This window comes from Sturnira hondurensis, unplaced genomic scaffold (genome assembly GCF_014824575.4).
Source record: "Sturnira hondurensis isolate 20B ecotype Veracruz unplaced genomic scaffold, ASM1482457v3 Scaffold0015509, whole genome shotgun sequence".
Lineage (NCBI taxonomy): Eukaryota > Metazoa > Chordata > Mammalia > Chiroptera > Phyllostomidae > Sturnira > Sturnira hondurensis.
Genome location: NW_028088140.1, coordinates 1,008,243 through 1,026,101, shown reverse-complemented (window position 1 = coordinate 1,026,101; position 17,859 = coordinate 1,008,243). Strand labels below are relative to the sequence as shown.

Sequence of the window (17,859 nt, the reverse complement as noted above, 5' to 3'; positions counted from 1 at the left end):
AAAGGGGTTTTTGTAAACTTAACCCTAACCTCAAGAGAAATAAAAGCAAAAACAAGGGAATCCAACTAAAAAGCTTCTGTACAGCAAATGAAACTAAATAAAACATCTCTAAGAAAAGGCAGCCGACTGAATGGGAGAAGATATTAGCAAACAGTATTGCCCAACAGAGGCTACTATCCAAACTATGTAAAGAACTCACCTAACAATAACAAAAAATCTGTTCAATAAATGGGCAGAGGACCTGAATGGACACTTTTTCCAAGCAAGATACACAAATGGCCAACAGGTGCACAAAAAGTTGTTCAATATCACTAGTTACTAGGGAAAGACAAGTCAAAACCCCAACGATATACCACCTCACACCTCAGAATGGTTATCGTAAAAAAAGATGAGGAACAACAAATGTTGAAGAAAGTATGGAGAAAAGGGAACCCTCACAACACTTGCTTGTAGGAATGTAAATCGGTGTAGCCACTATAGAAAACAGAATACAGGTTTCTCAAAAAATTAAGAATAAAACTACCCTATGATCCAGCAATTCCTCTTATGAGTATTTATTTACCCTAAAAATATGAACACCCTTATTATCATAAAGCTATCTATATCCCTATGTTCACTGCACCATTATTTATAATAGCGAAGACATGAAGACAACCTAAGTGTCCACTGACAGGTGCCTGATAAAGATGTGATGTGATATATATATATATATATAATGGAATATTACTCATCCATAAAAAGGAACAAAATATTGCCACTTGTGACAATGTGGATGAATCCTGAGTATTACTTATCTTTGTATTGTGCTAAATAAAATAAGTCAGATGGAAAAGGTAAAAAAATGTATGATTTCACTAATGTGGAATTAAAACAAAAAGTAACGAACAAAACAAAACAAACTCATACCAACAACAGAATGCTAGTAGCAGAGGGGAAAGAGGCTGGGCTGAGGAGGGCAAAGTGGGTAAAGGGGGTCAAATACACGGTGATGGAAGGAAACTAAACTTTGGGTGCAGGTAACACAGTAGAGCACAAAGATGTCAAGTAATAATCTTGTGAATTATGATTCCGTACAGCTGAAATTTATGTAATATTATTAACCAATGTTACTCCATTAAGTTTATTTTAAAAAAACTATCACTTTGGCAAATTTGGCTTGATATGTTTTCAAATATTATTGAAGAAGGAAAAAGCATGCCTGACTTTAGAGATTAAGGTGTGGGGAGACATTCAAGAAAGGCAGACAGAAAAAATATATTCTTTGAATGTATCTTAAAAGAAGGCAGAATATACTACCTCAGAAAAATGACAGCAACCAGAACCAGAGTGGGAGATCAATTTGTCAGGAGACCGGGTCATAGCATTTGAAGAAAGAAAATATAAAAGGTAGTGATAGGGAAATTCCAGTATTTTAATCTGTTAGAAGTCTTACTATACAAAAGTAGAACATTAGAAAAATTTTAATTCTTCTTATATTAATTTTATTTTCAATGTATTCTTATAAAATGACCATTTATTGAGGGGGGAAGTAAACAAAAACAAAAACAAAAAACAACAAAAAAAACCCTGATCAGGCAGGGTGGACAGGGCACTAGTGCCACCTGCTGGTATCTTTGAGAAACTCTTCTGGAACTGCGGATTATGATTTCAAAACTATTTCAGAAATCTTTCTATTATGGTTCCATATCCTGTTAGAGAGTTTAAAACATCACTTTGATTAATTACATATATGCAAATCAATTTAAGTAATGATGATAGAGTACTTTTATTATATTACTATTCTTTCTTAAACTATCAGAATAGGAATGAAATCAAATGAACAACTACTAATATTCTTGATTAGGGAACTTCTAGAATGAGTATTCGTCCAAAATGTTATCTCTTTATGCAGAGATTGTTGACTCGTTTTTTTATATCAAGCCATGACAGGTTTTATTCACAGATGCAACCCCACTAAACTTAGTGAATTTCCAAAAGTACGAGATAAGGCTGCAGGAAGATAGCCTCCAACTAATGACGAGGTCAAAAACTTACTAAATTCTGAATGCGTTCTCTTTATAGAAACAATGAATGTCACAAGTTATGATTATTAGGTTTTGGGGCTAAGCAAAAAACAAAGTTTAACATGCTATTTTCCTCAAGTATAACACAAACGATAACACTAACATGGGAAAATACATATATCAAGTTCTAAAATGTGACACCAACAATTTATTTTTCATAATAATCTATTTTTTTGTCACTCAACTACAGTTGTTCCAGTTTTTCCCCTGTTGCCCTACTCCACCCTCAGCTCCCATAGTAACCCCCACCCTGTTGTCCATGGGTTGTTTACGCATGTTTCTTGACTAGACCCTTCCCCTTCTTTCCCGTTATCTCCCTCTCCTCTCCCCTAGTTGTCAAAAATCTATTTTTATTGACAACTAAAAAGTTTCTTTATGGTAAAGGCATCAATGACCAGTCAATTCTCAATATTTATTTTAAAAAGCTCCTGAGAGTTGGATATTAGAATTACTTATTATAAAATGTAAGTTTCAGGTGTTTTAAATAAAATAAATTTGGTGATAAGCAAATAAAACTAAGAAACTTCTTTTAACCTTTCTCTCATATAAAACCTAAAATCTGCTAATGTAAGTTATGAGTGCCCCTGTCAACTTCAAATCAAATCAATTCAATTTGATTGCTAGTCTAAAATGGGGTATGTTTCTGTGTTGTCAGTTGCAAGTAAGATTACTGAGGGGAAAAAACAAATTTAGTGAAAATAGTCAAAATGTAACATGCAGATGTAGCTTCAATCTTCTGTAACAACAGCTTAAAGTGAACTACAGTACCTGCTAATATAAGCCTGCTTGAAGTCGGGTCTCATGCTTATAGCTTGTCGATAAAGCTGATCTGCTTCTTCCAGTCGGGACTCATTTGCCCGGATCAGGTTGGCCAGATTAATATAAACGTTTAGGTGGTTAGGGGCAATTCTGGCTGCATATTTTTTACCAGGAATAATCTGTTCAGAAGAAAAGGCATTTTCATAGTTGATATTTCATTACCAAATGCAAGTGAAAAGTAAGCAGGCCTAGTAATTTACTTAAAACATACAGAGCATAAAAAGATAATGCTGTTAGTTTTACTATATTAAAATAAATCATAAAAATGTGAAAATACTGGTAGTCATAACATGTAAGTAAAGTATTTTCTTGCACTAAAGGTTGTATTTTTTCATTCATGCCAGTTCAATAGAACATGATTAACTTTTTACTTATATGTATCATTTTACAAAATCACATAAATCAGTACTTTTAGAGGCTAAAGTCTCAGTATGTTTACATCAGATCAGAAGCAGAACTCAGGACTCCCCTGTCTCTGTCTAGTGTGTATTTGTTAAACCATGTCAACTTTCATGCTGTCAGCAAAATATTTCCGGTCGTGACAATAAGATAGTTAATTTTATTTCATAGTTATACTAAAACCTCATTTTTCTGGGAGTTAGGAAGTAAAATTATCTTATTAATTCACTATTTAGATTAAGTAAAGGTTATTACATATAATACATATAGACCCAAATTTTCAATGAGCAGAAAATACTGATAAAAATCTGTACCAAATACAATTTAACTCTAGCGTATGAGAAATCAGTTCTTCAGATATCAGGTAGTCCAACTTTGTTTCCAAATCATTTATCGAACTATCTATTTTCATACTGCTTTTACTACTACTGTACCATATACACTGCAATTGAGAAAACCATAGCCCAGGGAAAACTATCTTTTCCAATGATGCTGCTAAGCTTGTCAAGGGCAGGATCAGATTTTCCCACTTTGACGACATAGTGTGATATCAAGAGAATCTTGTACTTGTGTCATTATAACAACTAATGGGCATAATATAGCAACGGAGATGTATCCACTTTGTATTATTCACTTATTTTTTGATAGGAATAATGCTGGATTCAGTTCTTAATGTACACAAGTACAATTCTCTTCATTTAAAGTAATTTAACTCATCAATAACTTATAACCAAGAATATAAAAAACTTATAACTTTATAAATTTAGTTTTTATAGACTATACAAAAAATTTAATTCAGCTAGAAAAATGTAATCCTTATAAAACTTATACTGAAGAAATGGTTCATTGGACACCCTACTTTTATATCAGTAAACTGAAGAAAAGGTAAGGACTTTTCCATCTAGAAAATTTTATTCAATATGGATATTTAGTAGACATGACACAATAGGAATAAATTATGACAACTTACTTGGGGCATCAATGACTTAGCTGTCATGTAAGACTCTTCAGCTTCTTTGGTTCTATTTAAATTTTTATAAGTTCTTCCTACATTCATGTGGGCACCAATATCATCTAAAATTAAAAAAAAACACCCTATTTGTTGACAAATATACTAAATAGAATTCAAGGTAAACTACTAAGAGGACATGTTTCTAGCAACCAAAAACATGGTGAAAAATACAAAAGCAGGCATTCTTCCTCCAAGTTCTTCTAATACAACTTGGTATAATGTATCATCAATGCCACAGTAGCAAATTACTGAGTAAAGTACTGTAACTACATAAAATACATACATAACATGGAAAAAACTATTTGAATGGTTCTGACAAATTAAGACATGAGAGAAAAGAAATAGAAGCAATGAAGAAGTTTACATCATTTTTCTTGACTATATTTTAATATGCGATACTAAGGCTTGCTTCAATTTTCTTAAGCTCATAGCTGTGGAATGTATTCAAAAAGTATGACTGAACTTTAAAGTAAAAACAATCTACAAGGAAGGAAGGGTCATTGTAATTCCTAGAATTATATCCAGTGTTATATCTAATAAATATGCACCCATGGTGGGATGGGAGCAAGGAGATACGAAAAACTCTCTGATCTAATTCTCTAAAATTTTTGTGAATGTGGTTGTAATGCAAGTATAAACGGGATGGCAGGACTATTAATACTTCTTGATAACCTCTCTCTCAAGTGATGATAAATTCTTATATAATTTATTTAAAACTTTTGAAAGGCTGTGTTAATATCAACATTTTATCTCATTTTGTGATATGGAAAAATATACAGTTAAAATAAGAAAGATATGAGGTTTAAGATACATTTTCCAGTACATATGTCAAAGGTCTGGAATAAAGGTACAAAGAAGGGAGAAAATCTTAAATCAGACGAATTACAGCCAACATGAACCTCTAACAGACACAACAAGGTTTCAAATTACGAGTACTACTTGCCTATGACACCAAAGATTTTGCAATTGTGGAATAGGCCTCTGCCTGCAACTCCCAGGACACATAGGGGTCAAGCATATATATCTTAGGTGTTCCCCTGGGAGGAGAGTAACAGTCCTAAGATCTTGCCACAGAACGTTTCAGGCTGGCAATTGTGGGCACTGCACCAAAACTGACGGAGGCAGTACAGGTTTAATCAGAGAATTAGGGGGCAAGACTGGGCAAAGGAGGTTGATTTCTGTTTTTAGATGTATGCTAAATCCAATAGGGGAGGAGTCTCAGAGGGCAGGGTCAAGCAAAAAAAAAAAAAAGAGCTTAGGCTAAACATGTTCAATCCTGACTGCTTTTAAAAATTGGTACCTTAGGTCCAGCCAGCTCTAACAAAATAGAATCTTTAGGAATAGCATCTGCAAAAATGCTTTTAAAAAGTATAAAAGGAAATTTGGATGTAGAGCCCAGGTAGAAATTCATTGCACTACCAAGTCTTTAATCTATGTAGCTCAATTAAAAAAAATCAGATAAATTTATGCCATTTACTACCCAGATCAGAAATTTAGTTAGGAAAAACTAAGAATAAATAAAACCTGAAAAATAAAAGTTCAGATAAATAAAAGTGTAATTACGTTGACTAAGTAATTAAAATGTTACTGAAATCAGTCCCAACCAATCTTAAAAAAAGGTGATAACCTTTTATTTGAAAGGTTATGAAAAACTAGGGAAATAGCAACCTGATGGAATCAGGATCTTGGAATGATGGAAGGAGATACTGTCATCAATGAAGAGTTCAGACACTACAGCATGCAGTGCCACTTTCTCAAAGAATAAAGGTAGCAATTAAACAGCCTTTAGCATCAAAAGGATTACCTAATACAGCTTGTAAAACAACAGACATAAGTTACGAAGTTTTAGGATTGCAAAGGAGGAAACAGCATTACTGTTTAAGGCAAAATTAAATTTGAAAAAAGAAAGGTGAGAAAAGCAAGGAAGATGTAAGAATCAATGATATTTAAATGACTAAAAAGCCACAGAACTTCAGAGAACAATCTTGCTATAGGAGTGTGCTATTTAAGACAACAGGAGCATGAATCTGCTTCATTCAATGCAAATGAGGACTAGCAAGTATTAGGGAACTCTGTGCCCAGTAATTCTTCAGCCACCAACAGTGAAGCTGAATATTCCCACACTGACACCCAGGCATATAGAGGTCCAGAAAAAGTCCAGCCATTAATATAAGGATTACGGTTTGCACAACACCCATGTAACCTAGCAGCCAAGGAGAGTGGACTGGAATGCATATGCATGAACAATGACGACTTCACTGTACTAGTCAGTGGGGCGGCAGATACCACTGAGTGAGCATGTGTACTATGTGTCTGTCAGAGTCAAACTGACCGACAAGTAGAGCAATGAATCTGCATCAAATTTTGCATTAAGCTTGAACATTCCTCTATGGAAACTATGCAGATGATTCAGAAGACTGCAGTTATGGGTAACCGGTGACTGGCAGCTTCATCATGACAATGTGCCTGCTAATGCATCATGTCTCCTGCAATTTTTGACAAAATATTAAATCACCCAGGTGACTCATTCCCTTACAGACTAGATTTGGTGTCCTGCTACTTCTGGCTTTTCCCAAAACTAAAATAACCTTTGAATGGGAAGAGACTTCAGACCATTGATGAAATTCACAAAAAAAATAACAGGGTGGCTGACAGCAATTGGGAGGACTGTGTGAGGTCTCCAGGTGCCTACTTTGAAGGAGACTGAGGTGTCATTGTCCTATATACAATGTTTCTTGTAACTTGCTTGTATCTTCTTCAATAAATGTCTCTGTTTTTCATATTACATGGCTGGATACCTTCTGGACAGACCTTTTATGTTACTTTCCAGTATTTCCTATCCAAAAATTGTCTGTCAATGCATTTAAAAAAATAAATTTATAAACATCTAGAAACTCCTAAAAACTGTTTAAAAGTCAGTTATTTCCATCTTGATTGCACCCAAATTGAATAATAAGTCCATGATTCTAATATAAACAGCTTCAAAGATCTGGACTTAGATAAAAACAAAATCATTGACTTTATGGCAAAAACAAACCTTGGAGAATTCTGGGGTTCCTCAGGAAAATTCTATCCTTGTAAAGGTGTATGTAAACTGTAATTCTAATTGCAAAAACGTTATCTTTGTTGAGTTGGTTTTTTTAAAAACACTTGTAACCACCAAACAAACAAAAAGCATTCAGTTGTTCATTTAACATGATATGCATACTGCATAGTCAAAGTTATGGTATAGTTTACATTCTTATTCTGGCTAAATAAAAAAAAGACTTCAGGCTGATTTTTTAAGTTAAAACTTGACAGTGTTATGGACTCCTACTTTATGTGACGCTGTACTGCTCCAGGGTTTTAAATAGCATCTTTATGTTCGTTACTTCAAATTTTGGTCTCTAGTGTTGACCACTCTCTTCATCTCCAGACTTGTAAGTCTAGATCTGCATATGTGACAGGCACAAAAAAGGACTCCCTACTCCCCTCCCTAACGTGTCATTTCGTTTGTCAAATCTATCTTCGAAGAACACAGCTGAAAAACAAAGAATAACTTAGAGAAGCTCCTGAATGTCAAACGTGATGTTTCTGAGTTCATGTACTTTTTCATAATAAATTGTAATAAATTGGTTTACCAGTTTTCCTAGTCCATGGCTTACTAGGAACAGCAATTTTGAAAGTACGGTAGGGAAGTCATACTAAAGGTGACAAGTTCAGCAAGTATTTCATGAACAGCAAAACGTAATGACTGACAATGAAAGAGAAACTATTTTAAACTTGAGTGCCTACACTTGGCAACACCCTATGATATGGGCAACACTGTTCACTAGATAAAATTAAACATGCATATATACACCATTTAATTTAGTCTTTACAACAATGCAATGAGAAAAAAATTGAAATCTCCAGTTTAGAAACGAGAAAGATAATGCTGAAGGGGCTTAAGGAACATCTTTTAAGTCTTGAAGTCTCTGTGTGTCTGACATCAAGACAACTTTGCTTTTCAAAATTTCCTAGAAGGAATCTAAAATACTTCACAAAGCAATAAATTGAAACTACTACAGACGTGACTATTGACTGTAAGACTGTACTAAACATAAATAAATGGCTGTGATAAATAAATATGATGTAGTACTATGTAGAAAATTACAAATATAAGAAAGATGCAGAAGTTGTAAAAAGCTTTAAAGATGAGAAATTTTTGTTTCTAACTGGAAATACGGGAGGGATTTTTTAAAGAAAAGAAGCCTTGTGAGATGGGTTGTAAAAGATGGGTAGGATATAGTCCAAGGTGGGTGGGAAAGACAGGAGAAGCGAGCAATTCTAGGCTCAAAGAAGCAGAGATACCCTGGCTGGTGCGGCTCAGTGGATTGAGTGCTAGCCTGTGAACCTGAGGATTGCTGGTTTGATTCCCAGTCAGGGAACATGCCTCGGTTACAAGCCAGGTCCTTGGTTGGGGGGCACAAGAGAGGCAACCACACACTGATGTTTCTCTCCCTCTCTTTCTCCTTTTCTTCCCTTCTAAAGCAAAGAGGTGAGGAAACCCAAGATAAGTACCCTATATTTTGAGAACTAAACTATATAAAGAGTTAGGGGAGACACAGTTGGATAGCTAATGAACAGTTAGTTATATTTCTACAGATGTCTCTTCACCTTTCCCTAGTTGAAAAAATATATTTTATTGCTTATGCTATTACATTTGTCCCATTCCCCCACCTTTATTCCCCTCTGCCCTGCACACCCCCTCCCACCTGTATCTCTCCCCGTTTCGTTCATATCCATGGGTCATACGTGTAAGTTCTTTGGCTTCTCCATTTCCTATACTATTCTTAACCTCCCCCTATTTTTTTTTATTTAACTATTGTTCAAGTACAGTTTTTTGTCTTTTATTCCTATCCCAGTCCACCCCTCCGTGCTCCCCACCTCCCTCCCTAGTTGAAATTGGGCTTTGCCTTGGGGACATGGTTTATACTGTGGCTCTTCCAAGTGGTGTCTGTGTTCTCTTATCCTGTGGCTACTACTTAAAACCTGTCATCTCTAAGTTGCAGTTCATTAGGCTGTATTAATTCACTATCCCACCATGTCTGGGTCACAACTCCTGGCCCATTCTCCTTGTCATTCCCCCCAACATTATGGTTGTCAAAATTCTTAACAATTTCAAAATCCACACAGATGAATTTTTTATGTTGCTTTTATGTCTTTTCTTCCAATGGTTTTCACTTCCATTTTCCTCTAGTTACTCTAGTGGCCATAGCCACATATTAATAGAAAAATAAAGGACAGTGCTCACCACTCCCTACCCGTCTAAGGATATTTAAAATGTGTGTTGGGGATACTTTTTGGTCACCATTCTAAATGGAAATTAATGATGGCATTTGATATGTGGGGGTTACGTTTGGCACATATCCTGAAATACAGTTCTGCACACCTGAACAGCATTCCTATTGACAAATATTTATATTCTAGGTAGACTCTATTCGGACACCAACACTTTTTTAGGTCTATAAATCACTGATCCTATCATCCTTCCTTCCTCCATTACCTCACTCTCCCCCACGTTCCTTCTTAACCATCTTAGATTCTGTGGCCCATTGATACAACCATCCCCCTATCCCGTTCTCGTTCAACAACTCACGACAAAACCCTAACCCTGTTAAATTCTCCACGCCTATACCACTGCAGCTGTAAAGTAGAAGGAGACAAACACATAACCACACCAACGGGTTGAATTCTAAGTATTCCTAACCTAAGTAGGGTGTTAAGAGCTGCCTGACTGTCACACCACAATTTCCTAGATCTTTGCTTCTTAAAGTGTGATGTATGGGCTAAGCATCTCCTGTAAAATAATTAGAGATGTAGAAACTCCACATATCAGAACAAGTACCATACACAACAAGATCTCCAAGTGATTGTTAGGCACACTAGTTTGTGATGTACTAACACAGAAAACTGCTTCCATGGGTACTGTGGCCCAAGGGCTGCAGATGGCCCAACACAAAATTGTATATTTACTTAAAACCTTTTTTTTTTGGTTCACTAGTTTTCATTAGTGTTTGTATATTTATTTTGTGGCACAAAAAAACTCTTCTTCTTCCTGTCTGGCCCAGAGATGCCAAAAGGTTGAACATCCCTGCTACACCTTCTCCTATCCTTAGATGTCCAACACACTTCCCACTCTTTCCTCACTGTCTTGATGATTTTGTTTCCTATTTTACTGAGAAAAAAAAGAAGCAAATGAAGGGAAACTTCCAGAAACTTTCTGCACATCATCTATTCACCTGCCCATCTCTACAACCATACACCCTGTCTTCACTGTTATCACAGGTTAACTATTGGTTCCAGGACTGAATGAAGTCCTCAACCTGTGCACCAGATCCCACTGATCTCTTCTCATTCATTTGAGGACACTGACCCAGTAATTTGTGCTCTCACCTTGAATTATTACTTCTCCTAGATTTAATGGGTCAGTTGCACATATGCTTGTTTCTCCCACTTTAAAATAAAAAACACATTGAAGGACAACTACTGGTCAAAATTGTGGCATAGGTAAGCACAGCTTGCCTCCTCACACAACCACATCAAATTTACAACTACAATACAGAACAACCATCACTCAGAACTATCAGAAATTGAGCTGAATAGAAATCTGACAACTATGAAGTTAAAGAAACCATATCCATCCAAAGTGATAAAGGAGAGGAGATATGGAACAGGCTGGTCCCACACTCACATGTGGTGGATAAAAATTTGGGAATAAGGAGTCCCAGCCCCACACCAGGCCTCCCAGCCCAGGGTTCCAGTGACAGAAAAATAAGTCCCTATAACTTCTGGCTTCACAAACCAGCGGGCATGGAGTCAGTGGAGGAAACTTCTGCAGTCTCAAGCAGTTCCTCCTAAAGAACCCATGGACTCAGACGCACTGCCTCTGAGCTCTAGCACTGGGTTAGCAGCTTGAAAGACACAAGTGGCACACAGGGAGGAAATGAAGTGTCTGGGATTAAGCAGGGAGCTGGGGGATAACTTTCTCCGGGACAGAAATTCGAGCAGAAGCCACTGTCTCTTTTCTGAGCCCTCCCCAACATGGAACCACAGAGCCAGCAGGCAGGTACCATACATGAGACTCCATCAATCTGGCTAACACTGTTTACCCTGCCATGAAGATCCTGAGACTCTGTCTCACCCAAATTACAGTCCATCCAATCTGACAACCATGATTCTTCCATATGAATGGCTGGTCAAAGCTCATGCTTCACGACTTCCTAAATTCTCTCAAGCAACAGTGATGGGGCCCCAGGGCAGGTGATAACAGCAGCCAGCCTACATTCAAAGCTGAGCTTCACCTAGTAATCTCTAAGCCCAGCACAAGTAATAGCCATCTCAGGCTGCTTTATGTCTCAGTCAAGGTAGCCCTGGGCAGAACACAGGTGGGGGCTGACCTTGGCCGAGATGACCTAGGAAACCTCAGTCTGCACACCCAGTGAACAACTATAGACCATGTAAGAACACCACCTCCCTACCCCTGATCCTCCTCAGAGGACGGAGGTTAGTGGTCAATGGTCACAGCCAGTCTTTGCAGCTGACTGGCCTGGGTAAATCTCTCCCACTGACCTAACAACAGCAACCAAGGCTCAAAACAAGGGGAGGGTGTACTCAGCCCACATGAAGGGCTCACCACCTCAAGTACCCACAGTGATAAGGGACGTTGTGCCACTGGATTCCACAGGACACCTCTTACATTAGGCCACGCTACTAAAACACAGTCATAGCAGCTGTACTTCATACACAGAAACAAACACAGAGAGGCTGCCAAAATGGAGACAAAGAAACATGGCTTAAATGAAAGACCCGATCAAAACAAGAAAAATAAATAAACAAAATGGAGATAAGCAATCTACTAGATGCAGAGTTCAAAAGACTGGTTATAAGGATGCTTGAGGAAATTAGTGATGACCTCAGCAGCATAAAAAAGATCCAGTCAGAAACAAAGGATACACTAATTAAAATAAAGAACAATTTACAGGGAAACAGCAGTAGAGTGGATGAAGCCAAGAATCAAATCAATGACTTGGAACATTAGGAAGCAAAAAACAACCAATCAGAACGACAAGAGGAAAAAAGAATCCCCAAAAAAGGGGACATTGTAAGCAGCCTCTGGGACAATTGCAAGCATTCCGACATTTGCATATTATGGGTACCAGCAGGAAGAGAGAAATAGCAAGAAGATGAAAATTTATTTGAAAAAATAATGCAAGAAAACTTCCCTAATTTGGTGAAGGATATAGACATGCAAGTCCAGAAAACACACAGAGTCCCACACAAGATGGATGCAAAGAGGGCCGTTCCAAGACACATCATAATTAAAATGCCAAAGGTTAAAAATAAAGATAAAATCTTAATAGCAACAAGAGAAAAGCAGTTAGTTACCTACGTGGGAGTTTCCATAATATTGTCAGATGATTTCTCAAAAGAAACTTTGCAGACTAGATGGAGTTGGGCAAGAAATATTCAAAGTCATGAAAAGCAGGGACCTACAGCTGAGATTGCTCTACCCAGCAAAGCTCTCATTTAGAACAGAAGGACAGATAAAGAGCTTTCCAGACAAGAAAAAACTAAAGGAATTCATCATCACCAAAACATTCTTATATGAAATATTACAGGGACTTATTAAAGAAAATGAACTAAGCAAACAAGAAGAAGAGAGACAGAATCATGGATATGGAGAGCATTTCAATGGTTGCCAGATGGGAGGTGGACGTGGAGAAATGGGTGAAGAGGTGAGGGGATTAAGGTAGTTACCTAATAGCTCCGGTGCTGTAAAGTACAGTACAGAAAATGGAGTAGCCAAAGAATTTATATGCATAACCCACAGACATGAACCATGGTGTGGGGATTGCTTGAGGCATTTGGGAGTGCTGGTTGCGGGGGCAAAGAAAGATAAATCTGGGCAACTGTAATACCATAATTAAAAACATATAATTTTAAAAAGTAAAAAAAAAAAAAAAAAACCCTATCATCCTACTACCCTCCTTGGACCACACACTGAGCACCACCAGTTCTTATCAATACCCTTTCAAAAACTTTGCATCACCAACTGTTTACAATTATTCCTCCTCTACTATCACTCTAATGAAACTGCTCATTGGTGCTAACCAACAACTCCACTCTGTTAAAAAAAATTCCATTTCTTTATGTCTTCTTCAATTTCTTTTAGCAATGTCTCATATTTTTCATTGTATAGCTCTTTCAAATTCTTTTGTAGGTCTGTTCCAAGGTATTTTCTTTTTTGTTATAACTTTAAAATAATTTTTTCATTTTTTTCTGAAATTTCATAGGTAGTATAACAGGATAGCAATGAATTTTGGACACCGACTTTCTCTCCTGCCACTTTATTTTTGTTTTTGTTTCTAATAGTTTTCTAGTGGAGTCTTTAAGGTTTGCTATGTAAAGAATCATATAATCTGCAAAAAGTGACAATTTTATCTCATCATTCCTGATTTGGATGCCTTTTATTTCCTTCTCTTGCCTGATACTCTGCCTGGACTTCCAGTTCCATGTTGAATGACAGTGTAAGTATGAATTTCCTTGTCTTGTTCCTGATCTTACACGAAAAGCTTTTGTTTCTCACCACTGAGTATGTTACCTGAGGATTTCTCATATATAGCCTCTTTTATGTTGAGGAACTTTTTATTCTACACCCATGCTGGGAGTTTGTGGAGAAAGGAACCCTCATTCACTGCTGGTGGGAATGTAAACTAGTACAGCCACTGTGGAAAACAGTATGGAGGTTGCTCAAAAAATTAAGGCTAGAATAACCATATGACCCCAAAGCTCCTCTTCTGGGTATCCTCCTGAAAAATTTGAAAACATGTATTTGTAAAGATATATGTGCCCCTATGCGCATTGCAGCATTATTCATGGTGGACAAAACACGGAAATAACCAAAACATCTTTCAATAGATGATTTAATAAAGATGTAGTACATGTATACAATGGAATACTACTCCACCATAAGATGAAATACTGCCAATTGCAAGAACAAAATGAGATCTTGAGATATCATGCTAAGCAAAATAACTCAGATGGAAAGAGCCAAGAACGATACGATTTCATGCATATGTGGTACATAAAACTGAAAACAACAAACCATCCTTTTCTTGGATTGCGTTACTGTCCAATAAGCATGAAAAAAAATATGAAAGCAACAAATGAACAAACAAGACAAACAAAAACTCGTTTACACAGAACAATATAGTGGCTGCCAGAGGGAAGGTAGTGAAGGATAAAAGGTGTTCAATACGTGGTGACAGAAGGAGATGTGAACTTGGGTGGGAAACACACAGTGCAACATATAGATGTCGTGTTAAAGAAACGCAAACTTGAAGCCTATCACTTAATTAACCAATGCCATTCCAATAAACAATATAAAACAATTCCTTAAATATCTTTTTGTTGCTGTGGTTCTTCCTCAAGCTGAGGGTATTTGGGATCTTTGTGTGCTCCATATAAATTTATGGAGTATTTGCTCTAGATCCGTGAAATATGTCATTGGTATTTTAATAGGGATTGTGTTGAATCTATAAATTGCTTTGGGTAGTATGGACATTTTAATGATGTCAATTCTTTCCATCCTTAAACACAGTATATGTTTCCACTTATTTGTTTGTATCTCCCTCAATTTCTTTCTTCAAAGTACTATAATTTTCTGAGTACTGGTCTTTTATCTCCTTAGTTAAATTTATTCCTAGGTACCTTATTTTTTTTGTTGTTGTTGCAATAGTGAATGTATTGTTTTTCTAATTTCTCTGATAGTTCATTAGTGGTGTATAAAAATGCCATCAATGTCTGAATATTAATTTTGTATTCTGCTACTTTGCTGAATTCATATATTAGATCTGGTAGTTTTGTGGTGGAGTTTTTAGGCCTTAAATATCATATATAAGTATTTCTGACATAATTAATTCAAAATAAGCCAGCATGGAACACTGGTAGTATTTAAATCACTGAAATGAAGCTTGAAAATAAATTATTAAAATAGTTTTATTAATTAATAATGCTTACCTGGCTGAACATGGGTAGCCTGTAGGAAGTATTTCAAAGCTCTCTCAAAGTTCTTTTCATTTTCCAGAGCATGACCCACATTATTCCATAATTTGGCATTATTTTTATTTACCTTAAGTATACAAATACAGATAGAAATTAGTTACAATTAAAAAATATCATTCTACAACTCGTATGTGGAATCTAATTAAAAAACTGAACAAGCAAAATAGAGACAATCTCACAGAGAACAGGATGACAGCTATGGGGATGGAGTTAGGGGGTAAAGAGATGGAGCAAAAAGGAAAAGGACTCGTGACATGGAAAACAGTGTGGTGATTGTGGGAGGATATTAGGGGGATAAATGGTAATGAAAAAAACAAAAAATTCTTTAAGTGTCAGGATAGGCCAAATTAAAAAATATGACTTCAATTAACACAGATATTTGTCTGATATAGTATCAGGAACTCAGTGTTCCACGGAGATGTCTATAAATGGGCAAAGGTGGTCAAAAGGTACATATTTCCAGTTACAAACTCGGTAAGTTCTGGGGATGCAATGTGCAGCATGGTGATTTCAGTTAACAACACTGTATTGTATATATGAAAACTGGCAGGAGTGTAGATCTTAAAGGTTCTCATCACAAGGAAAAAATTTGTAGTATGTAAGGTGATAGATGTTAAATAAACTTATTGTGGAGAATATATATATATATATATATATATATATATATATATATATTCAATCATTGTTATATACCTTAAACTAATAAAAATTATGTCAATTATATCTCAATGAAACAGGAAAAGACATCATTAGGATTTTCTCCCAGAAAAAAAAAAGGTCTCCAATTAGCAAAGATGAGAATTTGTTTGGTACACTATTGGAATAAAGTGTTCCACTAAGATGTTTCCAGAGTTGAGGAAGAAACCAAATGAAAACACCTTCACCTAATTTACCCTCTCCCTCCTTTCAACACCAACATACTAACACCACAGCAGTTTAATTTCATCTATTTTATATACTAGAATTTTACTGAAATTTTAATTTGATTAAAGCATAGTGCTGTTTGAAAACTCTTTTCTACTACTTGCATTCTTTCGAAGAAACGGTATTTGAACATGAGAATATGTTTAACATTGCACTAATGACATATTTTTAGGTTCTACATAAAGCTACTTATGTAGTCTTATCATGGTTACAAGAACCCTGAGAATAAAGCTCTAAGTTGATCTGTGCTTTCAGACCTGGGCACGGACATGGTGCTTCCGCAGGCAGACAATGGTACCTAGCCATGGAGCTAGTTACAGTGATTGGGGCTGTGGTTTTGAGCATTGTCCTGAAAGCAAGGACAAGCAAAATTCTTGAAAATTATCGGGCGTCCCTGGTAATCCAGAAGGATGAATTAATAATAATGGTAATGAAGTCTTACTGATTTGCAGACTTCTAAACTAGGGGAAACAGTGGACTTACTGAGTGATTCAAGGGGAAAGCCATGTAATCTTAGATAGATGTCAAATCAAGAAGTCACACAGACTACTGGAACAGGCAGTGATCCAATAAAGCTAGGCAATGGAGAATACTGAAATAGCCAAAAGGAATTTAAGAATTTAGAGATTTTAAGAGAGGTGTTGGTAAGGGAGCATCTGAAAAAAAAAAGAGAAAAATCTCTGCCTGTAACTTTTATTTATAGAAAACAAGTTTTATGATTTTTAAAAAGACCTTATTCCTATTTATACTGTCCATTTTATAGAAGTGCTATATCAATACATTCTGCCAGTTCCTATTTTCCTATAGTATTGTAACCACTGGTTGGTTATCTTTCACAGTAGGTTGCTATTTTTTGCCATTATTTTACTTCACTGGCTCTAACATGACAGCAATTATTAAGATTCAACATTATTTTATGTACTATTAAAAAAGGTCACTAATTAATTGTAAGATGCCTTTCACTGTAAGATTTATAATAACTTCAGATATGTTGAAAGGTTAAAAAATTGTATGTTAAGAACCAATGAAATACAGTATTCCTATTTAAACATTTTATCATTTACATTTCTAACAACTATATAGCATTTAGGAGATTATTATATGTGTTGTGGAAATACAAGTAAGTTCAAAGCACTAGTTAAGGTATATATTATTAAAGAACAAATTATTTCTTATTAATTTTTTGGTGAAGTACTTAATACTGATAGTCAAATGTCTAATTAAAAATGAAAAAGTTAAAGCATCTTAGACATGGCTATAAAAAGTAATTGATGACATACTTTCCTGTCATTCTGGATAATACTTTACCTTCAAGGCTGACATAAACAACGTATACTCAGACTCCCAATCCCAATTTCTGTGGAGTGTTTTTAAGGCATGAGTGAATATCACCAAAGACAGACAAACCCAGGATAACTTTTTAAATACACTGTTTAAGAGGAAAAAAATAAAGCAAAAACATTGTCTATATCACCAAAAGCATTTCATCTTTTAGAACAGAAGAAATATGTTTAAAAAAACCCAATGTCCTTTCTGAACTTATTCTAGGAAGTA

At 35.9% G+C, this 17,859-nt stretch overlaps 1 protein-coding gene across 2 annotated transcripts in view; it reads right to left on the bottom strand.

The window, feature by feature from the left end:
• Positions 1-17,859, bottom strand: part of TMTC3 (transmembrane O-mannosyltransferase targeting cadherins 3) — a 69,978-nt gene that overhangs the window by 7,424 nt on the left and 44,695 nt on the right. For both annotated transcript variants that reach the window (XM_037064637.1, XM_037064638.1), the window contains exons 9-12: positions 17,614-17,734; positions 15,337-15,448; positions 4,252-4,355; positions 2,832-3,001 (exon numbers count right to left, since the gene is read on the bottom strand). In XM_037064637.1, the coding sequence (XP_036920532.1) occupies positions 2,832-3,001; positions 4,252-4,355; positions 15,337-15,448; positions 17,614-17,734 (507 nt within the window). The remainder of the gene's footprint in view (positions 1-2,831; positions 3,002-4,251; positions 4,356-15,336; positions 15,449-17,613; positions 17,735-17,859) is intronic.